This window comes from Molossus molossus, unplaced genomic scaffold, assembly GCF_014108415.1.
Source record: "Molossus molossus isolate mMolMol1 unplaced genomic scaffold, mMolMol1.p scaffold_m16_p_4, whole genome shotgun sequence".
In the NCBI taxonomy this organism is placed as follows: domain Eukaryota; kingdom Metazoa; phylum Chordata; class Mammalia; order Chiroptera; family Molossidae; genus Molossus; species Molossus molossus.
The window spans coordinates 62,534,042-62,560,743 of NW_023425377.1; the positions used below are offsets into that span (position 1 = coordinate 62,534,042).

At 40.0% G+C, this 26,702-nt stretch overlaps 1 protein-coding gene across 2 annotated transcripts in view; it reads right to left on the reverse strand.

The window, feature by feature from the left end:
- Window positions 1–26,702, reverse strand: part of PIWIL2 (piwi like RNA-mediated gene silencing 2) — a 90,767-nt gene that overhangs the window by 20,623 nt on the left and 43,442 nt on the right. For both annotated transcript variants that reach the window (XM_036240466.1, XM_036240467.1), the window contains exons 15-19: window positions 26,337–26,525; window positions 20,977–21,078; window positions 20,038–20,154; window positions 19,098–19,186; window positions 18,084–18,189 (exon numbers count right to left, since the gene is read on the reverse strand). In XM_036240466.1, coding sequence (XP_036096359.1) covers window positions 18,084–18,189; window positions 19,098–19,186; window positions 20,038–20,154; window positions 20,977–21,078; window positions 26,337–26,525 — 603 coding nt within the window. The remainder of the gene's footprint in view (window positions 1–18,083; window positions 18,190–19,097; window positions 19,187–20,037; window positions 20,155–20,976; window positions 21,079–26,336; window positions 26,526–26,702) is intronic.

The window sequence follows — 26,702 nt, forward strand, 5'->3', positions numbered from 1 at the left end:
CCAGGAAGAGAAGTCCCCAAAACTTCTGGCTGGAAAAAACAGCAGGAACTGAGGCTCAGGGAAACTAAAGTGGCTGGAGCCACAGGCAGCTCTTTAAAGGGCATGCGCATGAACTTATCGGACTCTCTCCCTCTAAGCTTGGAGGAGAGGCAGCTTGAGGGGCGCCAGAGACATACAGGGAAGAACTGAGCTGTTTGGCACTGGAGTGAGGGCTAGAGAGGGGGCTTTCTCCGGGCCAAATGTGCTGTCAGATGCCTTTGTTCCTTTGGTGAGCCCTACCCTGGGGCGGCAGACAGAAGCTATATCTGGGTCTCCAGCAACCTGGCTCACACTGGTAGCCCTGCCCTGGTGACTCCCTGAGGCCCCGCCCCACCCAACTTTCAGGCCCACCCAAGCTGTTGCCACTGGTTTAACCATAGGATTGGCCTGTCTTGGATCCTGCTTCAGGTTTTACCTAAATTCTTTCAAACAAGGAGCATCTGGTCTCAGCTAGCCCCATACCTCTTGTTAAGTAATACACTGAAACAAACACGGGGAGGCAGCCAAAATGAGGCGACAAAGAAACAGGTCCCAAATGAAAGAACAGAACCAAACCCCAAGAAAAGAACTAAGCGATATGGAGATAAGCAACCTAGCAGATGCTGAGTTCAAAATACTGCTTATAAGGATGCTCAATGAACTAGTGAGAACCTCAGTGAACTTAGTGAGGACCTCAAGAGCATAAAAAAGGACCAGTCAGAAATCATGAATGCACAGTTAGAATTGAAGGAGGCATTCACTGAAATAAAGAATAATTTACACAGCTTCAATAATAGAGTACGTAAATCCAAGGAGCAAACCATCGATATGGAATATAAGGAAGCAAAAAATGCCCTATCAGAACCGCAAAAAGAAAAAAGAATCCAAAAAAATGAGGAGAGTGTAAGGAGCCTCTGGGACAACTTCAAGCATGCCAACGTTCGCATCGTGGGGGTGCCAGAAGAAGAAGAGAGGGAACAAGAAATCGAAAAGCTCTGAAACAATAATGGCAGGAAACTTCCCTAACTTGGGGAAGGAAACAGACATACAAGTCCAGGAAGCACAGAGAGTCCCAAACAAGATGAACCCCAAGAGGCCCACACCAAGACACATCATCATCAAAATGCAAAAGGTTCAAGACAAAGAGAGAATCTTTTTTATTATTATTATTATTATTATTATTATTTTATTTTTTTGTTACAGATATTTCACTTTTTTTACCCCATTGGCACCTCCCTCCCCACCCCACCCCCGCCCCGTCCCCGGCTTAGTTGTCCATGTCCATTGGTCATGCATACATGCATATAAGTTCTGTGGTTTATCTATTCCCACCCCACCCACCCCCTCTTCTGAGGGATGTCAGTCTGTGCCCTACTTCCATGTTTCTGGGTCTACCGTATTCCTCAGACTGTTATGTTCATTATATTCCGTACATAAGTGAGATCATGTGGTATTTGTCTTTTTCTGCTTGGCTTATTTCACTTAGGATAATACTTTCCAGGTCCCTCCATGTCATCCCAAAGGATAAGAGATCTTTCTTTCTTACCGCTGCATAGCACTCCATTGTTTATATGTACCACTGCTTTTTTATCCATTCGTCTACTGATGGACACTTGGGCTGTTTCCAGATCTTAGCTATTGTAAATAGTGCTGCTATGAACATGGGGGTACATATATTCTTCCTGATTGGTGTTTCAGGCTTCTTAGGGTATATTCCTAGAAGTGGGATCACTGGGTCAAATGGAAGTTCAATTTTTAATTTTTTGAGGTAACACCATAGTGTTTTCCATAGTGGCTACACCAGTTTGCATTCCCACCAGCAGTGTACTAGAATACCCTTTTCTCCACACCCTCGCCAACACTTGTTGGTTGATGATTTGTTGATGGCGGCCATTCTGACAGGTGTGAGGTGATACCTCATTGTTGTTTTAATTTGCATCTCTCTGATGATTAGTGATGTTGAGCATTTCTTCATATGTCTCTTGGCCATTTCTATGTCCTGTTTGGAGAGGTGTCTATTCAGCTCCTCTGCCCATTTTTTAATTGGGTTCTTTGTCTTCCTTTTGTTGAGTTGTATGAGCACTCTATATATATTGGAAATTAATCCCTTATCTGATACATCATTGGCAATGATGTTCTCCCATACAGTGGGTTGCCTTTCCATTTTGATGATTGTTTCTTTTGCTGTGCAGAAGCTTTTTAGTTTGATGTAGTCCCATGTGTTCATTTTCTCCTTTATTTCTGTTGCCTTAGGTGATGTATCAGTGAAAATTCTGCTCCGTATGATATCCGAAATTTTGTTGTCTACATTTTCTCCTAGAATTTTTATGGATTCACGGGTCACATTTAAGTCTTTTATCCATTTTGAGTTTATTTTTGTGTATGGTGTAAGTTGATGGTCTAGTTTCATTTTTTTGCATGTAGCTGTCCAATTTTCCCAACACCATTTATTAAAGAGGCTGTCTTTACTCCACTGTATGCTCTTGCCACCTTTGTCAAATATTAATTGAGCGTATTGCCTTGGGTCCATTTCTGGGTTTTCAGTTCTGTTCCACTGGTCTATATGCCTGTACTTGTGCCAGTACCAGGCTGTTTTGGTTACAGTTGCTTTGTAGTATAACCTGATATCTGGTATTGTGATCCCACCTACTTTGTCCTTCTTTTTCAAGATTGGTGTGGCTATTCGGGGTCTTTTTTGGTTCCATATGAACTTTTGAAGTATTTGTTCTAGTTCTATGAAATATGTCGTTGGTATTTTGATGGGGATTGCACTGAATCTATAGATTGCTTAGGGTAGTATGGACATTTTAATGATGTTAATTCTTCCAATCCATGAACAAGGTATGTGCTTCCACTTTTTTATATCTTCCTCTATTTCTTTTTTCAATGACCTGTAGTTTTCTGCAAATAGGTCCTTTACTTCATTGGTTAAGTTTATTCCTAGGTATCTTAATTTTTTTGGCGCGATGGTAAATGGGATTGTTTTTTCAGTTTCTCTTTCTGTGAGTTCATCATTGGTGTACAAGAATGCCGTCGATTTTTTGACATTAATTTTGTATCCTGCTACTTTGCCAAATTCATTTATTAAGTCTAGTAGATTTTTGATGGAGTCTTTAGGGTTTTCTATGTATAATATCATGTCATCTGCAAATAATGACAGTTTCACTTCCTCCTTTCCAATTTGGATCCCTTTTATTTTTTCTTCATGTCTGATTGCTGTGGCTAAGACTTCCAGTACAATGTTAAATAAGAGTGGCGAAACTGGGCTTCCCTGTCTTGTTCCTGTTCTTAATGGAAATGTTTTTAGTTTCTGTCCATTGAGTATGATGTTGGCTGTAGGTCTTTCATATATGGCCTTTATTATGTCGAGATATGATCCCTCTATTCCCACATTGCTGAGTGTTTTTATCAGAAATGGATGCTGGATTTTGTCTAATGCTTTTTCAGCATCTATTGATATGATCATGTGGTTTTTATTCTTCATCTTATTTATGTGGTGTATCACATTTATTGATTTGTGAATATTGTACCAGCCTTGCATCCCTGAAATGAATCCCACTTGGTCATGGTGAATAATTTTTTTATGTATTTCTGGATCCGATTTGCTAATATTTTGTTCAGGATTTTGGCATCTATGTTCATCAGGGATATTAGCCTGTAGTTTTCTTTCTTCGTAGTGTCTTTTTCTGGTTTTGGAATTAGAATTATGCTGGCCTCATAGAACGTGTTTGGAAGTCTTCCTTCTTCTTGAATTTTTTGAAATAGTTTGAGGAGAATAGGTGTTAGTTCTTTTTTGAATGTTCAGTAAAACTCCCATGTGAAGCCATCTGGGCCTGGGCTTTTGTTTGCTGCGAGAGTCTTGATTACCTCTTCAATTTCCTTAGTTGTTATTGGTCTGTTCAAGTTTTCGATCTCTTCCTGGTCCAGTTTTGGGAGACTGTGTGTTTCTAGAAATTTGTCCATTTCGCTTAGATTGTTGAATTTGTTGCCATATAGTTGTTCATAGTAGTTGTTAACAATCTTTTGTATTTCCATGGTGTTGGTTGTTACTTTTCCTGTTTCATTTCTGATTTTGTGTATTTGGGTTCTCAACAAAGAGAGAATCTTAAAAGCAGCAAGAGAAAGGCAGCTAGTTACCTACAAGGGAGTTCCCATAAGGCTGTCAGCTGATTTCTCTAAAGAAACTTTGTAGGCCAGAAGGGAGTGGCAAGAAATATTCAGAGTGATGAAAAGCAAGAACCTACAACCAAGATTACTCTATCCTGCAAAGCTGTCATTTAGAATCGATGGCCATATAAAGACTTTCCCAGACAAGAAAAAGTTAAAGGAGTTCATCACCATCAAACCGTTATTATATGAAATGATGAAGGGTCTTTTTGAAGAAAAAGATAAAATATATGAACAAAGGAAATGGTAATGAATACATATCTATCAACAATGGAATCTACAAACAAAATGAACAGGCAGAATAGAAACATTCTCATAGATACAGAGAGCATTTTGTTGGTTGCCAGTTGGGAGGGGGGTTGGGGGAATGGGTGAAAAAGGTGAAGGGATTAAGAAGCACAAATTCATTGCTAGACTGACAAACCTCAAAGGGAAAGGGGTTGGGGGTGGGTGGGAAGAAATAAACCAAAGAACTTATATGCATAACCAATGGACACAGACAATAGTGTGAAAAAAGGCGAGAGGGGGGCTGGAGTGGGGAGGAGGGGGTCAATGGGGGAAAAATGTGGAACATCTGCAATACATTTTACATTCAACAATAAAAATTAAAAAAAAAAAAAAGAAATTGATCGCATTCTTATACACCAATGACGAATTCACAGAATGAGAAACTAAAAAAATCCCATTTACCATCGTGGTAAAAAAGTAAAGATACCTAGGAATAAACTTAATCAAAGAAATAAAGGACCTATTCGCAGAAAACAACAGGTCATTGAAAAAATAAATAGAGAAAGATATAAAAAAGTGGAAGCACATACCTTGTTCATGGATTGGAAGAATTAACATCATTAAAATGTCCATATTACCTAATGCTATCTATAGATTCAATGCAATCCCCATCAAAATACCAATGACATACTTTACAGAACTAGAACAAATACTTCAAAAGTTCATTTGGAACCAAAAAAGGCCTCAAATAGCCACAGTAATCTTATCAAAGAAGGACAAAGTAGGTGGGATCACAATACTGGATATCAGGTTATATTACAAAGCTACTGTAATCAAAACAGCCTGGTACTGGCACAAGAACAGGCATATAGAACAGTGGAACAGAACAGAGAACTCAGAAATGGGCCCAAGACATTATGCTCAATTAATATTTGACAAAGGTGGCAAGAGCATACAGTGGAGTCAAGACAGCCTCTTTAATAAATGGTGTTAGGAATATTGGACAGCTACATGCAATAAAATGAAACTAGACCATCAACTTACACCATACACAAGAATAAACTCAAAATGGATAAAAGACTTAAATGTGACTCATGAATGCATAAAAATCCTAGAAGAAACTGTAGGCAACAAAATTTCAGACATCATACGCAGCAGAATTTTCACTGATACATCACCTAAGGCAACAGAAAATGAACACATGGCACTACATCAAACTAAAAAGCTTCTGCACAATAAACTATTATCAAAATGGAAAGAAAACCCACTGTATGGGAGACCACTTATTTGTGGAATTATAATGAACATAACAGTCTGAGGAATAGGGTAGACCCAGAGACATGGTAGTAGGGTAGACTGACATCCCTCAGAAGGGGGGGCGGGAGAGATAAACCACAGAACTTATATGCATGTACGCATAACTTATGGACATGGATAACAAAACTGGGGATGCGAGAGAGGGTGTCAATGGGGAAAAAAGGAGAGATATCTGTAAATAAATAAATAAATAAATAAATAAATAATAGTGAGACAAAGCAAAAACCCCCAAATAAAAGAAAAGAAGGAACACCAGAAAAGGAACTAAACAAAATGGAGGCAAGCAATTTGTCAGATAAAAAATTCAAAGCTATGGTTTTAAGAGTGCTTAAATAACTTAGTGAGAACTACAAGCAACTTAATGAGAATTATAAAGAGCTCAGTGGGAACTACACCATCATAAAATAGAGGTTGAAGTTATGAATAAAAATCAAGTGGAAATGAAGAATGACATAGCTAATACAAGAAGTGCACTGGAAGGATTTAATAGATTAGAAGCTGAAGACCAAATCAGCAATTTAGAAAACAAGGTAGAAAAAAATATCCAGTTAGAGTAGCAAACCATAAAAACCCTAGAAGAAAACATAGGCAGTAAAATATTGAACATTTCTCATAGCAATATTTTATCTGATGTATCTCCTCAGGCAAGGAAAACAAAAGAAAAATAAACAAATGGGACTACCTCAAAATACAAAGGTTTTGCACAGCAAAGAAAACCATCAACAAAATGAAAACACAACACACTAAATGGGAGAACATATTCACCAAAGGTATAGGTGATAAGAGTTTAATATCCAAAATTTATAAAGAACTTATAAAATTCAACAACAAAAAACAAACAATCCAATTAAAAAATGGGCAAAGGGCCTTGGTCAGTTTTGTTCAGCGGTTAGTGTTGGCCCGCGGCAATGAATCACGGGTTCGATTCCAGTCAAGGACATATACCTCGGTTGCAATTTGTCCCTGGCCCTGGTCGGGGTCATGTGGGAGGCAACCAGTCAACATGTCTCTTTCATGTCAATGTTTCTCTCTCTCTCTCCCTCCCTGAAGATATAGAGAACAATATCCTCAGGTGAAAATGAAAAAAAAAAAAAAAAAGGGCAAAGGGCCCAGCAAGTGTGGTTTAGTGACTGAGTGTTGACCCATGTACCAAAAGGTCACAGGTTTGATTCCCAATCAGGGCATATGCCCAGGTTGCAGGTTTGATCCTCAGTATGGGGCGTGTGGGAGGCAGTCACTCGATGTTTTTCTCTTATTGATGTTCCTCTCTCTCTCCCTCTAAAAATCAATAAAACATATATTTTTAAATGGGCAGAGGCCCTGAATGGACACTTTTCCAAATAGGACATACACATGCTCAACAGGCATAGAGAATGATGCTCAACCCCACTAATCATCAGAGAAATGCAAATTAAAATCACAAGGAGATATCACCTCACAGCTGTCAGAATGGCTATCATCAATAAATCTACAAACAACAAATTCTTGGGAGAATATGAGGAAAAGGGAACGCTCGTGCACTGTTGGTGGGAATGCAGATTGTTGCAGCCAATGTGGAAAGCATCATGAAGTTCCCTCAAAAAATTAAAAATGAACTGGCTTATAATTCCATCATTCGACTTCTAGGAATATAAAGAAATCCAAACCACTGATTCAAAAGAACCCTATGCTCATTGCAGCATTATTTATAACAGCCAAGATTTGGAAGCAGCCCAAGTGCCTATCAGTAGATGAGAGACTAAAAAAGACTGTGGTACATTTACACAATGGAATACTACTCAGCTATAAAACATGAAATCCTGCCCAGCCAAAGTGGTTTATTTACCTCTCAGGAACCCTTATACCTAAGATGTAACCCTTTGGGACTCCAAACAAAAATGATAAAGGCTTTCTAGAGCCTTCTATATTCAGTGAATTCTAGACTATATTCACTGTCCACCTAGAAGACTGTAAGATTATCAAAAGCACATCTCAGAAAATACTTGTATTGAAAAGAACTTCCAAAAACCAGTTCCTCCATTAAAGTAACAAGTACACTGCAAAAATGGTCAAAACCAACTTTTTTATAACTACTGATACTAATCAGAGACTGAATCTCGCCCTGGCTGGTGTAGCTCAGTGATTGGAGTATCGGCGCACGCACCAAAGGGTCATGGGTTTGATTCCTGGTCAAGTGCACATACCTAGGTTGCAGGTTCGATCCCCAGCTCTGATCGGGATGTGCATGGGAAGCAACCAATCAATGTGTCTCTGTCACAATGATGTTTCTCTCTCTCTCCCTCTCTCTTTTCCCCACTCGCTCCCTCCCTTCCAAACTCTCCCTGAAAATCAATGGAAAAAAATATCCTTGGGTGAAGATTAAAAAGAAAAAGGCTGAATCTCAGTAAGAACAATGATTTTGTGGTGTTGTAACCTGCTCTATGCACATCTCCCTTTCTCTGAAGTAGCTGTTAAACCTGTAGTTTCACTGCTATGTTAATGTGAAAATAACCTACCAGTCCCTAGAAGGTGCAGAAAAAGTAAGTTCAAGGCTTTTAAAGAAATATTTTTGTAGTCATTAACTAACTAAATAAAGGGAGATTTCAGTGACAGCCAGTACAGACTACAGAGATCACAGAGTCAGGCCAAGAAACTCATCAAACAAACAAAACTAACAACCATCATTGGGAGTGGAGATATAATTTGCAGAGTTGCCATATTATATTAAAAATGTCCAGTTTCCAATAAAAATGTTTGCAACATGCCAACAAATAAAGTATGATCTATAAACATGAAATTATAAGCAGTTGATAAAAACTGTCCCCAATGTTGGTTTTACTGGACAGGTACTTTAAACAAACTATTTTAAATACTGTTCAAAGAACTAAAGAAAACCACATATAAAGACCTTAAGAAAAGTATGAAAAATGTCTTACCAAATAGACTATTAATAAGAAGACAGAAATGATAAGAACAAAATAGAAAATACAGCATTGAAAAGTACAATGAAAAATTCACTAGATGGGCTTACCAGCAGATATGATCAGGCAGAAGATATAATAGCAAAACATTAGATAGGTCAATTGAGTTTATCCAGTGTGAGAGTAGAAAGAAAATAAAGGAAAAATAAATAGCCCAGCCAGGGTGGTGCATTGGTTGAGTGTCAACCCATGCACCAAGAGGTCACTGGTTCCATTCCTGGTCAGGGCACATGCCCAGGTTGTGGGCCAAATCCCCAGTGGGGGGTATGTAAGAGGTGGCCAATAAATGTTCTCTCTCATCAATGTTTCTATCTCTCTCCCTCTCCCTTATTCTCTCTCTAAAATTAATAAAGAGAACTTCCGGTAAAGATGGAGGCATAGGTAAACACGGTATTGCGTCCTCCCACAACCACATCAAAGTTACAACTACACTACAGAACAACCATCATTCAGAACCGCCTGAAATCGACCTGAATGAAAGTCCTACAACTATGGAATTAAAGAAGCACCTGTATCAAGACTGGTAGGAGGGGCGGAGGAGCAATGGGCTGGTCCCACACCCACATGAGGCAGATAAAAATCAGGAAGATACCTTGGCTGGGATGGTCCTCCCTGAGGACTGAAGGGTCTCCGTCCCACACCAGGCACCCCGCTCAGGGTTCCAGTGCCAGGAAGAGAAGTCCCCATATCTTCTGGCTGGAAAACCAGTGGGAACTGAGACAGAGAGAGGCGGAGGCGGCTGGAGCCCCAGGCAGCTCCTTAAAGGGCCCATGCACGGACTTATGGAACTCACTTCCTCTAAGCTTGGAGGGGAGGCAGAGTGAGGGGCACCAGAGACAAACAGGGAAGAACTGAGCTGTTTGGCATTGGAATGAGGGCTGGAGAGGGGGCTTTCTCCAGGACAAAGATTCTGTCAAAGGCCTTTGTTCCTTTGGTGAGACCTTCACTGGGGCGGCAAAAAACCACCCTATCTGGGACTCCAGCAACCTGGCTCACACTGGTTGCCCCACCCAACTTTCAGGCCCACCCAAGTTGTTGCCAGTTGCTTAACCTCATAGGATTGGCCTGTCTTGGATCCTGCTTCAGGTTTTCCTAAATTCTTTCAAACAAGCAGCATCTCGTTTCAGCTAGCCCCATACCTCTCATTAAGCAATACACAGAAACAAACACAGGGAGGCAGCCAAAACGAGGAGACAAAAAAACAGGTCCCAAATGAAAGAACAGAACAAAACCCCAAGAAAAGAACTAAGCAAAATGGAGATAAGCAACCTAACAGATGCTGAGCTCAAAACAATGCTTATAAGGATGCTCAATGAACTTAGTGAGAACCTCAGTGAACTTAGTGAGGGCCTCAACCACCCAACTTTCAGGCCCACCCAAGTTGTTGCCAGTTGCTTAACCTCATAGGATTGGCCTGTCTTGGATCCTGCTTCAGGTTTTCCTAAATTCTTTCAAACAAGCAGCATCTCGTTTCAGCTAGCCCCATACCTCTCATTAAGCAATACACAGAAACAAACACAGGGAGGCAGCCAAAACGAGGAGACAAAAAAACAGGTCCCAAATGAAAGAACAGAACAAAACCCCAAGAAAAGAACTAAGCAAAATGGAGATAAGCAACCTAACAGATGCTGAGTTCAAAACACTGCTTATAAGGATGCTCAAAGAACTTAGTGAGAACCTCAGTGAACTTAGTGAGGGCCTCAAGAGCATAAAAAAGGACCAGTCAGAAATGAAGGAGGCACTAACTGAAATAAAGAATAATTTACACAGATTCAGTAGTGGAGTAGGTAAAGACAAGAAGCAAACCATCCATCTGGAATATAAGGAAGCAAAAAACACCCAATCAGAACAGCAAAAAGAAAAAAGAATCCAAAAAAAATGAGGAGAGTGTAAGGAGCCCCTGAGACAACTTCAAGTGTGCCAACATTTGCATCTTGGGGGTGCCAGAAGGAGAAGAGCGAGAACAAGAAATGGAAAACCTATTTGAAACAATAATGGCAGGAAAATTCCCTAAGTTGGTGAAGGAAAAAGACATACAAGTTCAGGAAGTACAGAGAGTCCCAAACAAGATGAACCCCAAGAGGCCCACACCAAGACACATCATCATCAAAATGCAAAAGGTTCAAGACAAAGAAAGAATCTTAAAAGCAGCAAGAGAAAAGCAGTTAGTTACCTACAAGGGAGTTCCCATAAGACTGTCAGCTGATTTCTCAAAAGCAACTTTGTAGGCCAGAAGGGAGTGGCAAGAAATATTCAGAGTGATGAAAAGCAAGAACCTACAACCAAGATTACTCTATCCTGCAAAGCTGTCATTTAGAATCCATGGCCATATAAAGAGTTTTCCAGACAATAAAAAGTTAAAGGAGTTAATCACCACCAAACCATTATTATATGAAATGTTGAAGGGTCTTCTTGAAGAAAAAGATAAAATATATGAACAAACAAAATGGCAATGAATACATATCTGTAGACAATGGAATCTACAAACAAAATGAACAGGCAGAACAGAAACATTCTCGTAGATACAGAGAACATTTTGTTGGTTGCCAGATGGGAGAGGGGTTAGGGGAATGGGTGAAAAAGATGAAGGGATTAAGAAGTACAAATTGGTTGCTAGACTGACAAACCTCAGAGGGAAGGGGGTTGGGGAGTGGGAAGAAATAAACCAGAGAACTTATATGCATAACCAATGGACACAGACAATAGTGTGGGAAAAGGCAGGAGTTGGGCGGGAGTGGAGGGGGTCAATGGGGGAAAAATAAGAAACTTCTGTAATACATTCAATAATAAAGATAAAAATTAATAAAAAGAAAAAAAGAAAATTAATAAAGAAAAAAATTAAAAATAAATAAATGCAGCTTCTGAGATTTGTGAGACACCAGCAAGCATACGAACATAACTGGAGTCTCAGTAGAAGAGAGGGGAAAAGGGGGGGAAAAAGAAATTTGAAGAAATGGAGGACTAACAATTATTGAATTTTAAGACAAAAATTACCTGAACATCCAAGAAGCCTAAGGAACACCAAATTTGATTTGCAACATCAGTTCTTCCCTGGGTATCCAGTTTACTGGCCAACCCTGCGATTTTCGACTTTCCAGCCTCTAAAAATGTTACCTAATTCCTTAAAATAAATCTCTTTACACTCTCTCTCTCTCTCTCTCTCTCTCTCTCTCTCTCTCTCTCTGTTCTATTTCTCTGGAGAACCTTAATAGAGTGAAAGGGAGGTGGGGAGAGAGTAACATAAATGTGAGAGGGACACATCAATTGGCTGCCTCCCTCGTGACCCCAACCGGGGCCAGGGATTGAATTGTAACCCAGGTACGTGCCCCCCCCCCCCCTTTTTTAAATTTTTTTTTTCTTTATTGATTTTAGAGTGAGAGGAAGGCAGGAGGAGAGAGAGAAACATCGATGAGAGAGAACACTGTTTGGCCGCTTCCTGCATGTCCCCAGTTGGGGATTTGGCCCACAACCTGGGCATATACCCTGACTGGGAATAAAACTGGCGACCTCTTGGTGCATGGGTCAATGCTCAACCACTGAGCCACACTGGCCGGGCCCACGTACTTGCCTTTGACTGGGAATTGAACCTTTGAGCCAAACCAGCCAGGGCTGGAGATCCATAATACAGAATTAGCACAAAGAAAGAGGAAGAGTACAACTATATAGGAATAAATTCTTTTATACTACTGAAATTAAGTTGTTATTAATCTGAACAAGACTTATAATAAATTATTATGCAGAAAAAGTATCTGATAAAATCCAATACACTTTTAATATGAAAACACTTACTAGAGATAAAAACAACACAAATAAGGAAGTTTATGGAAAACCTACAGTTAACATCATACTCAATGTGACTTAAAACTGTTCCCTAATATGAGGAATAAGACAAAGATGCCTGTTTTCACCACTGCTATTCAACCTTGTACTGGAAATTCTAGCCCAAGCAACTAAGCAAGAAAAAGAAATAAAAGGCATCAAACTGTAAAGAAAAAAAGTATAACTATCTCTATATGGAGATGGCATGATTGTATATATATACAGAAAATCCAAAATAATATTTTTAAAAAGCTAATAAGTAAATTCAGAAGTTGCAGGGTTAAAGATTAACATGCTACAGCCAATTGTATTTCTATACACTTGCAATAAACATTCCAAAAGTGAAATTAATAAAACTATTCCATTTATAATTACAATTGTACCCAAAAGAATAAAATACTGAGAAATAAATTTAACCAAGGAGATGAAATGTTCATACATGGAAACTACAAAACATTGCTGAAAAATTAAAGTAGATCTAAATAAATGGAAAAAAACACCCTAGGTCCATATATTGCAAAACTGAATATGAAGATGGCAATATCTGCAAAACTATTTACACAGTCAGTGCAATCCTTATCAAATTTCTACTGGCTTTCTTTGCAGAAATGGACATGCCTAGCCTCAAATTCATGTGGAATTCTAGGTGGCCTTGAATAGCTAACACAACATCAAAAAAGAAAAACAAAACTGAAAAGACTCACACTTGCCAATTTAAAAATTAACTAAAAAGAAATAGTAATCAAAATAGTGTTGTACTGACATAAGGATGGACATACAGACCAATGAAATATAATTTAGAGTTTAGAAATAAATCCATATAAATGATGATAGAGGAAGACTTGACTTGGGTGGTGAACACACAATACAATATACAGATGATGTATTATAGAATTATATACCTAAAACCTACATCATTTTATTAACCAATGTCACCCCAATGAATTCAATAAATTAGAATAAGGGTGCCAATACCTTATCATGGAAAAAGAATATAGTATATTTAATAAGTGCTTCTGAGATAAGAAGATAACCACATACGAAAGAATGAAGCTCAACCCCCACCACCTCACTACATATAAAATGTACCTCAAAATGGATCAATGACCTAAATATATAAGAGCTAAAGCTATGAAGCCCTGGCTAGGTAGCTCAATTGGTTAGAGTGTCATCCCTATATGCCAAGGTTGTGGGTTTGATCCCAGGTCAGGGTATATACAAGAATCAACCAATGAATGCACTAATAAGTGAAACAACAAATCCGTCTCTCTCTCTCTCTCTCTCTCTCTCTTCCCTCTCTTCCTTTCTCTCTAAAATCAATTTTTTAAAAAAAGCTAAAGATATGAAACCATTAGAAGAAAATATAGGGGTAAATCTCAGATTTGGCAACAGATTATCAGATTTGACATCAAAAGTATAGGAACAAAATAAGAAAAAAAATAAATTGGACTTTGTCAAAATTTAAAACTTTTGTGCATCAAATAACATTATTGAGAAACTGAATATACCCCACAGAATAAGCAAAAATATTTGCAAATCATGTATCAGACAAGGGTTCTGTACCCAGAATAAAAAAAAAAAAAACCCTCTTACAACTCAATAACAAAAAGACAAATAGGTCAGTTTAAAAACAGGGGAAAGATTTGAAAGGACTTTTCCAAAGAAGATATACAAATGGACAATAAGCACATGAACATCAATGGTCATTAAGGAAATGCAAGTTAAAACCACATCAAGACACCACTTAACAATGGCTATAATTAAAAAATGGAAAATAAAAAGTGTTAACGAGTATGTCGAGAAATTGGAACCCTTGTACATTGCTGTTAGAAATGTAAAATGGTACAGCTACAATGGAAAACAGTTTGGCAGTTTCTCAAAAAGTTAAACATAGAATTACCATATCAGGGGCTAGGTGGAGGTAGTCAAAGAAGGGAGAAATGGAGATATCTGTAATAGTGTCAACAATGACACATCAATTTTACTCCTAGGTATACATCCAAAAGAACTAAAAATAGGTACTCTAACAAATCCATATACAGGCATCTTCATAGCAGCATTATTCACAATAGTCAAAAGGTGGGAACAGTTCAAATGTCTATCAGTAATGAATGATAAACATATTGTGGAATAAACATAGAATGGAATATTATTCATCCATAAAAAGTAACAAAATATTGATATATGCTACAGGTTGGATGAACCTTAAAAGCATGCTCAACACAAGAAGCTAAAAACAAAAAGTCACATATTTTATGATTATAATATATCCAAAATCAGCAAATTCATAGAGACAGAAAGCAGAGTATAAAAAAAGAACTAAAACAGAAGATACTGCACCAAAGTGGCCCACCAAGTCATGTTTCCTCAGATCAAAGAACACACTTTCATTCTTAGAGTTACAATTTGACAGAGAATTAGAATGGGCAACTGAAACAGTTCTTGTCTAAAATGGAGGGAATAAAGAAAGGTGTGAGAACTGGCTTACATGCTTTCGTGACTGTGTACTCACATTCTACATGAGTGGGGTCAAGGACATATCCTGCTAGACAGATTCCTCCCCTTCTCTACAGGGAAGGAATCTCTAAGGGGCTGGGATGGGGAGGAGGCAGGTATAACAATACTTTTCTAGTCTACTAAAACTGCCTCTCACTAGCCATGCCAACCAGAAGCCAGAGGGCAAGGGAGCCAATGATGCAATCAACACGGGCCAGGAAGAGGTTGGGAGATCTGGGAGAACAAATGGAAAATATTCAACAGTTTCTCTCTAAGACAAGAATCATTGACTGCATTATGAAGGCTAAGAAGTTCAAGAATAGTGATCAGAGAAAACCATGAGGCAGGATATAGTAAGAAGCTAGGAAAATTCCTTGGCAAGTGGAATGGGGAAACTGAGATGGATAATGAACAAACTGACCAAGCAATTTACAGCCAGATATGGGTCAACAGGGTAGAAAGCCCTGGGTTCCTAGCAACAGGCAAAACTGCCTCCAGACCTCATTCCCAGGGTGGCCTTTCCTCCCCTGGCATAAAAAAAACTAACAACAACGAAAAAATTTTTTTTCTTTGTTCCCACATGAGTGCAAACTCTTTCCCTATCTAATGTAGTTGTTCTTGGATTAGGGCTGCAACTGCAGGTGCCAGAAGCTGGGCATGTATCCATTTGCTAGAGTTGCTGTAATGAAGTACCATTACCTGGGTGGTTTAAACAACAGAAATGTATTACCACCCAGGGTTACAGCCTAGAAGTCCAAAATCAAGGCACTGGCAGGGTTGGTTCCTTCTGAGGCCTATGGGAGTCTTTTCCTTAACTCCCTCCGAGCTCCTGGTTGCCTCAGGCTTATAGATTGTGATCTCCCCGTGTCTTCACATTGTCATTCTTCTATGTGTGTTTGTCTCTGCGTCCAAGCCTCCTCTTTTCATAAGGAAACAATTATATTGGATTAGGGACCCTTCTAATCACCTCATCTTAACGGGATCATCTGCAAAGACTCTATTTCCAAATAAGTTTACATTCATTAGTAGGACTTCAACATCTTTTGGGGATGGGGGCACAATTCAACCCATAACAATCTCTAAGCAGGAAACTTTAACTATATTTTAAAATATTTATGTTAAGAGTTCCTATGGGCCTGATGGAGTGGATGGTGCTTTTGCCCTCTTTGGCAAAACTGAGGTTCACTGGCTCCTCCAAATGTTAGGCATATTTATAATGATACTACTCAACAAATAGAATGCAGTGGAAGTGATACTGCATGACTTTCCAGGCTAAGGTATAAAAGGCAACATGACTTGCACCTGTTCTCTCAGTCTCTTGGAACACTCATGACTTGAACCCAGACATTAGGCTGTGAAAAAGCCCAAATTAGCAGATGTGGAAAGACCACATGAAGAGGCCCACATGGAGAGGAACTAGAGCCCACTATACCCTGTAAAACTTCCTAACCATGAACACCATAAATGCTCACTGTATGTCACTAAGTTTTATAGCAACTGGTTACACAGCCATCAATAACCAAACAGTGTTCAAGTAATTTACAACCAGAGGTAAAGATACATAAGGATCCAAGTAATTAGTATAAGGCAGGAGGTGCTAATTACTACATGGGCCTTTGGAGAGAAACATTTTAAAGACCTAAGTCTAGCTAAGGGCTGGAGAAGTGGGGGGAAAGGGAAAGGCTTCACAGAAGTAACTTTTCAGCATGGGCCTAAAAGACAACTTTGAAAAAAGCAATCACAGTAAGAAAAAGGAAGGTGTGCTAGAACTAGGTGGCAAAGTAACATATCTGATGGACCTCCTTAAAGACAAAACTTCAACTTATTTTCTACATAATATCCAATCAATCCTGAAACAGTATCAAACTATTTGAAGGACACCATAGAAACGTCACTTAGCCCTGGCCGGTTTGGCTCAGCGGTTAGAGTGTTGGCCTGTGGATCGGAGAGTCCCAGGTTCGGTTCCTGCTAAGGGCACATACCTTGGTTGCAGTTTGTCCCCAGCCCTGGTTGGGTCGTGTGGGTGGCAACCACTCAATGTGTCTCTCTCACATCGATGTCTCTCTCTCTCTCTCCCTCCCTCCCTCCCTCCTGCTCTATCTGAAGATAAATGCAAAAAATGTCCTCGGGCCATGACCAGTTTGGCTAATCCTTGGGTGAGGATTAAAAAAGAAAAAGAAACATCACTCTAAAAAGAAACAAGGTAGAATTCTAGAGACTGACTTTAATCACACGTATTAAGTTTCTTACTGGTTAATCTCCATGCAAAGGGCTAATTCCACCCCTAAGAAACGATAGTTCCTTATCAATGCTCCTTTGATGTACTGGCCAAGGTAAAATCCAGTATTCTGCCTGTTCATTTTTCTAGACCCTATATCAGCCTAATGACAGCAATTTTACATGGTTAGCATGCCTTTGAGTTCTAGGGGTGATTTATAGGGAGGCGTTTGTCTTGAACCAAAATGAAAAGAGCCAGCAGCGCCTAATGACAGCCATAAAGCTGAGTAAATTCATATACTGCTTTAATTGTTGAAATTTACCCTGTTTCCCTGATAAGGGCATAAGGACTATGTCTACAGGCATCAGGACAACAACCTGGAAAATAATCATCATTTACCAAACCAAATCAAAGCATTTAACTCTTTAAGCTGTACTGTACAAGCAGCAGCCTGAAAGCAGTACTGTTGAACACCCTGCTCAGCAATGACTAACTCTTCAGTCTGTTCAAGAGACTCACCTTCAATGTGGGATCCCTTCCACCAAATCAGACTTCTTCTTTTTTTAAAAAACAAAATACTTTTTCTTTACTGATTTTAGAGAGAGAGAAAGGAAGAGGGAGAGAGAGATAGAAACATCGATGAGAAAGAACATCGACTGGCTGCCTCCTGCATGCCCCGCACTGGGGATCATGCCCAAACCTGGGCATGTGCCCTGACTGGGAATTGAACTGGTGACCTTTTGGTGCATGGGTTGACGCTCAACCAGTGAACTACACCAGCCAGGCCATCAGACTTCTTAAAGTGCTCAGTTAGGCAGTCCTTTAAAACCATGAAACTTCAGAATTTACATTCTCCTCACCTCATAAAACTTTTTCAGGGAGCCTACCAGGCACAGCTTCAGGCTATCCACAATCTCCTGATGAGGCATCTGGAACACTACTTGTGAATACCATTTTGTGAGGGTGCTGGGTGGAGGCAGAGAGAGAAAGAAAAAAGGATGAGCACGCTCACAGAGGAAGACCCACAGTCTGAACGTCAGCACACAGGCTTCTCTATGCACCAGACCGACAAGAAGTAGTAAATGCATTTATGTTACATGTAAAAATACAAAGTGATGTGGGGAAAAGATATAAAATATATATGCCATATACAGAATGTAAAAAAAACAGGCATAATTGTGAATATTCATTACAAAACTGCTTCCAGTTGAAAAAAATTGGACTATGTAGATATCCACCAATAGAGGACTAGTTAAATAAATAGTGCCGTTGACATACAATAAACTCCAGTTAAAGAGAATCGGAGATTTACTTGTATTGACATGGGAAACTGTCCAAAATATACAGTTTAAGTACAAAAATCAAGCTGAGGAACAGTACACCTAGTACTCTGCCGTTTGTATATACATATGTAGAGCACCTATGTGTGTCAATATCTATGCATAGAAGAGAATTTGAAAGTATATATACATCAAACCTTAGGTAGAGGTTAACAGATGAGCCATGAAAAACTCACTTGTTAAATTTCTTCAGATATTTGCGTGAACATGTCTTATTTTTACAATCAAAACAAACAGAAACAACACCTTCCCTCATTTCTGGGGGAAAAAAAATACACTGAAAGGACATAGCCCCCACCCTGAAGGAGATGGCATTGCAGCCAGGAAACATACTTACACATGTGACAAGTTTGGTAAATAGACTATAGAAACTAATATCACAGGAAGGAGGAAGGACTTGAATATATTTTTATATATTAGGTAAAAGAAAGTATACTTTTACTATAATAAAAAATACTCAAAAATATGTGCTGTATTTATAAGATTAGATACCAAAAGGTAACGAAACAAAATGGCATGATGAGGAGTACTTACAGGTTGATGCTTGCCACAAAGCCGACCACGGAGCGCATGCCTTTGCCAGGGCCATGGTAAACATCCATCCCAATTACCATTAACTGTTTCTGTGTTAGAAAACATAAAATGAATAAAAACACCCACAAGCCATCCATCACCCCATCTTTAATTATCACCTGAAACCCAAAGCAACAAATGAAAACAAGTTTTGGAAAAGGAATAGAAAGACTGGAATCAACTCGACATTTATTAATTTAATTTTGTTAATCCTCACCCGTGGACATTTTTCCATTGATTTTTAGATAGAGTGGACGGGTGTGAAGGGGGGAGAGAGGGAGAGAGAGAGAGAGATCAATGTAAGAGAGACACATCAATTGGTTGCCTCCTGCACAACCCCCTGACCAGGGCCCAGAGATCGAACCTGAAACCCAGGTATGTGCCCTTGACCAGCAACCAAACCCAAGACCCTTTGGTCTGCAGGCCAACACTGTAACCGCTGAGCCAACCTGGCCAGGGCCATCTAACCATTTTTAAAACACTATACAAAGAGATCTAGATCAGGGATCAGGCACACTTTGTCTGTAAAGGACTAAAAAGTAAATAACTGTCTTAGGTTTGTGAGCCGCACAGTCCCTGTAGGAACTATTCAGTTCTTCCATCACAGCAGGAAAGAAGCCACAGATGGTACATAAAGAAATGTGGTATGTTCCAATAAAACTTTAAGAATACTGACAACTATCTTTACATAATTTTCATGTGTCAGAAAGTATTAGCCTTATTTTTGTTTCACCATTAAAAATACAAAAATTATTCTTAGCTCATGGGCTATATAAAAATAGGCAATGAACAATGTTAGACTACTAAGCACTAAGAGAAGGGCTAACTCTATGAGGAAAACAGCTAGGCAGGATTCTCTGGAGAGTTGAATTAAATGAAGACATATCTTAGCATCACTCACCAGAGGAATATCCACTCCCCAGAGCTCACCACCCAATTTACAGTTAATCTGAAGTAAAATTTTCTGGGCCACACTCCGAAGCCTGGTGGGCTGACCAATGGTTCGGACATTGATTACCTATAATGAAGGGTCCAAAAGGTATAGGAAAAGATGTCACTATCAACCTCTCAGACATTGTAAACAATTCAAAGTATATATTATATTTGTTTAAGAAACTCCAGTTAGTAGTTAATACACTTTGTATTAATGGTTCTAATTCTAGGATTTCTAGGCAGGCACATAAACATGCACACACACACAAACACAAACCAAAATAAAAACAACAAACAAAACTTTCAAAAGATCTCATGCAGAGTAGAAATTTTTTTCAATCTCCATAGGAAAATAGCTGTCCCCTCTTTTTAAAAAAAAATCCTCACCGGAGGGTATGTTTTACTGATGAGAGAGAGAGAGAGAGAGAGAGAGAGAGAGAGAGAGAGCGCGCGCGCGCTTGATTGATTTATAAGAGAAACATCTATGGGATGCCTCTCATGCACCCCCACTGGAGATGAACCCACAACCTAGGTATGTGTCCTGATCAGGAATCAAACTGGTAACCTTTCAGTGCATGGGACAACACTCCGACCAATTGAGCCACACCTGCTAGGACAGCTTTCCCCTCTTTGATGAAGCCTATACTCTCAGAACCCAGTCATGTGAAACCACCTGGAGACTCACCGCTGAACAAGCAAAAGTACTTATTTGGGAACATGGAGGCAGCATTTATGAAGAGCATCTGCTATTCTCCAGGTTACACTAATAAGGGGAAGGTTTTATAGGAGGGTGTTCCCATGCTAGCTTCTAAGAGTTACTTTAGTCTTTTTGTATACACGTATCCCCTTTTCCAAGCCTCAAGGGAGGCTAGTTTCCATCTGTGCCTCCTGCCCGGTTCTTACTCACCTGCGAAGGCACTGGAGCCTGCACACAGCACAGCTTTTTAATGGCCCCATAGAGATCATCACGTGTGCCCATGATGATGCACACAACCATCTGTATCTTCCCCTTGAGGAGACAAAGTATATATAAGTCAGGCTTGGGAACTCTGACAGGGGTCCAGTCAGAGGCAGTTTGAGAGTCTGCAAAGCCAAGGTACCTTTAAAGTAGAGAGGAGAGCCCTGGCCAGTTTGGCTCAGCCGTTAGAGCACCGCCTGAGGACCAGAGAGTCCCGGGTTTGGTTCCGCTAAGGGCACATACCTCGGTTGTGATTGTCTCCGGCTCAGTTGGGGTCATGTGAGTGGCAGCCAGTCGATGTGTCTCTCTCACATCGATGTTTCTCTCTCTCTTCTTCCCTTTCTCCCTCCTGCTCTATCTGAAGATAAATGCAAAAATGTCCTCAGGTGAGGATAAAAAAAGCAAAAAAAAATAAGGTAGAGAGGAGACTGAAACAAAGATGATGGACATTCTAATACAGAAAAGGGTCCTTTTTTTTTTTTTTAACCTCACCCGAGGACATTTTTCCATTTTTTGCACAGACAGAGTGGGAGGGAGAGAGAGGAAGAGAGAGAGGGGAAAACATCAATGTGAAAGGGACACATCGAGTGGCCGCCACCCGCACGACCAACCAGGGCCGGGGACAAACTGCAACCGAGGTATGTGCCCTTAGCGGGAACCGAACCCGGGTCTCTCCGGACCGCAGGCGGACACTCTAACCGCTGAGCCAAACCGGCCAGGGCCAGAAAAGGGTCCTTGAACCCAAGTGTTGGGTCCAGGGTTTCTTTGCATAGATACATAATATGTCACCAAAAATCATCGAGAAATGATTATCTCATTTATTTATTAGGAGACTTAAGATGCCTGAAAAAAGACAAGACTTGAAAATATGCAAGGGTTATTTATTATTTGCTGCTTTCAATTCTCTGTAATGTTTTTACCACTCTCTTTAGTAAACTAAGCACTCTATTACATTCATACCACAGAACGTGAACTGAGAACACACTGAATGCAATACCACAAGAAACAATTCAGGGCCAAATGCAGGTGGAAATGAAGCTGGAAATGAAGCTACTGACAAATCTATAAGTAGCACTCACGTGCACACGCGCGCTCTCTCTCTCTCTCTCTCTCTCCCCTTAGGAGAGAATGATACTGCTAGCAGCACATCTTGTATCAGCACCCTCTACCCCTCACTGCTTTAGAGATCCAGCATTAAAACAGAGGATCTTTCAAAGTCTGAATAAAGAAAAGCAGCACCCCAGTGAAAGAAAGTTACCAACCCTTTATAGCAGAATGACTACAAATGGTAAATCAATAGCATTCTATTCCAAATCAAGATCAGTGTTAGATTAAGACTTCTCAGAGGATACTTCAGCCATCACATCAAAGAACTTCTAAAGTCACACAGAACACAGAGTGTACACAGGAGCCTATAGGCTGGATTTGACAAACAGATGTGGTTTTTCAGTCCCTACAATAATTTTTAAGTTTTTTTATTATTATTATTAACATTTAAACACTAGGGAGATGCACACATATGCAAATCTAGATTTCTGGCTTCCACTGAAAACAAACAAATTAAAAATCAATTTGACCAGGGGTGGCAGGAGATCAGGAGGAGAGTGTCATTGTAACAAAAATGAATTAATTTCAAAAAATTAAAAGTAAATAAATAAAAAATAAAAACAAGTAAAAAAAAAAACCAATTTGATAATGCTGGGCTTTTTCTGCAGTCATGGGGTTTACTCTTTTTAATTCATTACAGTCCCCTCTTGGCCCACTCAACTTATGTGTGTTCCTCATCTGGCTCCAGTAGACATCTGAGTTTGTGACCCCTAACAAAGAGAGTACTAAAACAACAGAATGCTATAAAGATTAGAGAGCCCTGGCCAGTATGGCTCAGTTGATTGGGCGTCATCCCATGCACCAAAAGGCTGCCAGTCCGATTACATGTCAGGACACATGCCCAGGTTTCAGGCTCAATCCCTGGTGGGGGTTGTGCAAGAGGCAGCTAATAGATGTTTCACTCTCACATTGATATTTCTCTCTTCCTCTAAGAATCAATAAAACTACTTTTTTTTTTTTATCCTCACCCGAGGACATTTTTCCATTTTTTTGTTCAGATAGAGTGGGAGGGAGAGAGAGGAAGAGACAGAGAGAGAAACATCGACATGAAAGGGACACATCGAGTAGCTGCCACCCGCACGACCAACCAAGGCCATGGACAAAGTGCAACCTAGGTATGGGCCCTTAGCAGGTCTCTCTGGACCGCAGGCAGATGCTCTAACTGCTGAGCCAAACTGGCCAGGGCAATAAAACTATTTAAAAAAATTTTTTTTAAATTACAGAAACAGCAAGACCAATATGAGTTAAATGGTAAACATTATGAATGAAACTCATATCCATGCTGCATGAAAGCTGTTGGCAATACAGTCTAAGGAAGAGAATAGGAGAAGTTGTGAAATGAGGAAGTTGATGTACTGAAGAGCAGACTTTATCAATGACCAGGCCCAGGGGGAGGCCACAGCAGAGTGCAGTAGGCATGAGAAGTCATTACAAAAAGAAAGAGAACATGAGCCTGGTCCGTGTGGCTCAATGGTTGAGCAATGACCCATGTACCAAGAGGTCACTGGTTCGATTCCCAGTCAGGGCACATGCCCAGGTTGTGGGCCAAATCCCCAGTGGGGGGCATGCAGGAGGCGGCCAGTCAATGTTCCCTCTCATCAATGTTTCTATCTCTCTCTCCCTTCCCCTCTCTCTAAAAATTAATAAACAAAAAATTAAAAATAAATAAATAAAAAAAGAGAACACGAGTGTGCTGCTATTGATGGAAACACCCAGAGTGGTGAATCAAAGAGAGAAAGCTATGATGCCAAGATAATCTGATTCTGGTACTGATCCCACAAGAACTGATCTTCAAGGACTATTTACTTCCAAGAACTTTCCACTTCTTTTGTTTCCTCCTTAACCTTCTTCACGTTTTATGTACATACAGTTAAAATTGCAGGCCTGAACTACTGAGTTGTGAGGACTATGACCTGCTCAGCTCCAGTGATCCCAACTATTAGCACCGAGCTGATGGGCATCTGCCAAGTTCATCACTAGAGCAATTTGAATCTAGAGGCAGACCAGATTGGAACAGCTCAGTACTGAATCGTGCAAGATGGCACCTAGCCCAAGAAGTTGCTTTCTGAGCACAACATGTTCTATATAGATAACGAACTAAGTTAAGTCAGCTATTCTCTGGGCCAATTACATGATGAACAGAACACTAGAGTGATTAAGTGCCAACACAGAATAAGAGAAGCAAAATTAACTGAAGGGCATAAAGGCTATTTTTTCTTTCTTTTTTTAAATTTATCCTTATTGTTGAATATATTACAGATGTTCCTCATTTTTCTCCCATTGACCCCCCCACTCCTGCCCCCCTCCTGCCTTTCCCCACACTGTTGTCTGTGTCCATTGGTTATGCAAATATGCATATAAGTTCTTTGGTTTATTTCTTCCCACTCCCCTTCTCTTTGAGGTTTGTAAGTCTAAAAACCAATTTGTACTTCTCAATCTCTTCACCTTTTTCACCCATTCTCCCAACCCCCCTCCCATCTGGCAACCAACAAAATGTACTCTGTATCTATGAGAATATTTCTGTTCTGCTTGTTCATTTTGTTTGTAGATTTAATTGTCAGTAGATGTGTATTTATTGCCATTTTGTTTGTTCATATTTTTTATCTTCTTTTTCTTCAAGACCCTTCAACATTTCATGTAATACTGGTATGGTGGTGATGACCTCCTTTAGCTTTTTCTTGTCTGGGAAATTTTTTTTTTTTTTTTTTTTTTATCCTCACCCGAGGACACTTTTCCATTTTTTGTTCAGATAAAGTGGAAGAGAGAAAGAAACATCGACGTGAAAGGGACACACTGAGTGGCTGCCACCTGTACGACCCAACCAGGGCCGAGGACAAACCGCAACCGAGGCACATGCTCCCAGCGGGAACCGAACCTGGGTCTCTCTGGTCCGCAGGCCGACGCTCTAACCACTGAGCCAAACCGATCAGGGCAGGAAATTCTTTATATGTCCATCAAGTCTAAATGATAGCTTTGCAGGATAGAGTAACCTTGGTTGTAGGTTCTTACTTTTCATCACTTTGAATATTTCTTGCCACTTCCTTCTGGCCTGCAAAGTTTCTTTTGAGAAATCAGCTGACAGTCTTATGGGGATTTCTTTGTAGGTAACTAAGTGCTTTTCTCTTGCTGCTTTTAAGGTTTGTTGTCTTGAACATTTTGCATTTTGATGATGATGTGTCTTGGTGTGGGCCCCTTAGGGTTCATCTTGTTTGGGACTCTCTGTGCTTCCTAGATTTGTATGTCTGTTTCCTTCACCAGGTTAAGGAAGTTTTCTGTCATTACAGTTTCAAACAGGTTTTCAATTTCTTGTTCTCTCTCTCCTCCTTCTGGCACCCCCATGATGTGCATGGTTTGTTTCTTGGCTTTACTTTCTCTACTATTCAATCTGTAAATTATTCTTTATTTCAGTTAGTGCTTCCTTCATTTCTGACTGGTCCTTTTTGATGCTCTTGAGGCCCTCACTAAGTCACCAAGTTCTCACTAAGTTCTCACTAACCGGCCAGGGCAGTTTAGTTGTAATTTTGATGTAGTTGTTGGAGGCGGTGAGATTGTGTTTACTTACGCCACCATCTTGACCAGAAGTCTCTCTCTCTCTCTTTTTTTTTATTAAGACCTTTTTTTTCTTTATTGACTTCAGAGAGAGAGGAAAGGGGAGAGAGAGAGGTAGAAACGTCGATCAGGGAGAACATCGACCGGCCGCCTCCTGCATGCCCCACACTGGAGATCAGGCCCACAACCAAGGCATGTGTCCTGACCGGGAATCGAACCAATGACCTCTTAGTGCATGGGTCGATGCTCAACCACTGAGCCACACTGGCCGGACTCTTGTTTTTTTTTTTTAATTGATTTTGTTTTAGAGAGAGAGGAAAATAGAGAGAGAGAGAGAGAGAGAGAGAGAGAAACATTGATGTGCGAGCAAAATGTTTGATCAGCTGCCTCCTGCTCCCCCCTACAAGTGATTGAGCCTGCAACACAGGCATGTGCCCTGACCAGATTCGAATCGGCAATCTTTTAGTACCTGGGACAATGCCAAACCAATTAAGCCACACCAGTCAGGGCAAGGCTATTTTCTTAGTTCACTGTTACATGTGCAGATCAGTAGGACACAGGTTTCAACAGCAGAATGATAACCAAGGTTATTTAAAATCAAGTAGTCAAAGTATTTTAGAGCAGATATTTGATAAATCTACTCAAATTATTACCTCAGCTCTCAGCATGGATTGAATGGTTCTGACATAGGTCTCTATTCGATCATCCTTTAGTTCAACCCAGGCGGGTGGGCTCATGCGCATGCCAATGGGGCCAGCTACCTTCTCTAACATGTTAACCAGTTCTTGGGCCTGGTCCATTGCTCTTTTTGGGTAAAAGAGTGCCCAGAAATGCATGGGTACCTAGGAACAACCACAAATTATTTTTTGTACTTTCCATAACTTCAACACTCCAAACTCACACCCCAGAGATGTTGTTATAAGTTGCTTCTTACGCTCTTGGCTTGAGTCCTTATCTACTTCCTATTACTAACACAGATGTGTGTGAGAAGTAAATTGGGGCGTGGAGTACTATACAGC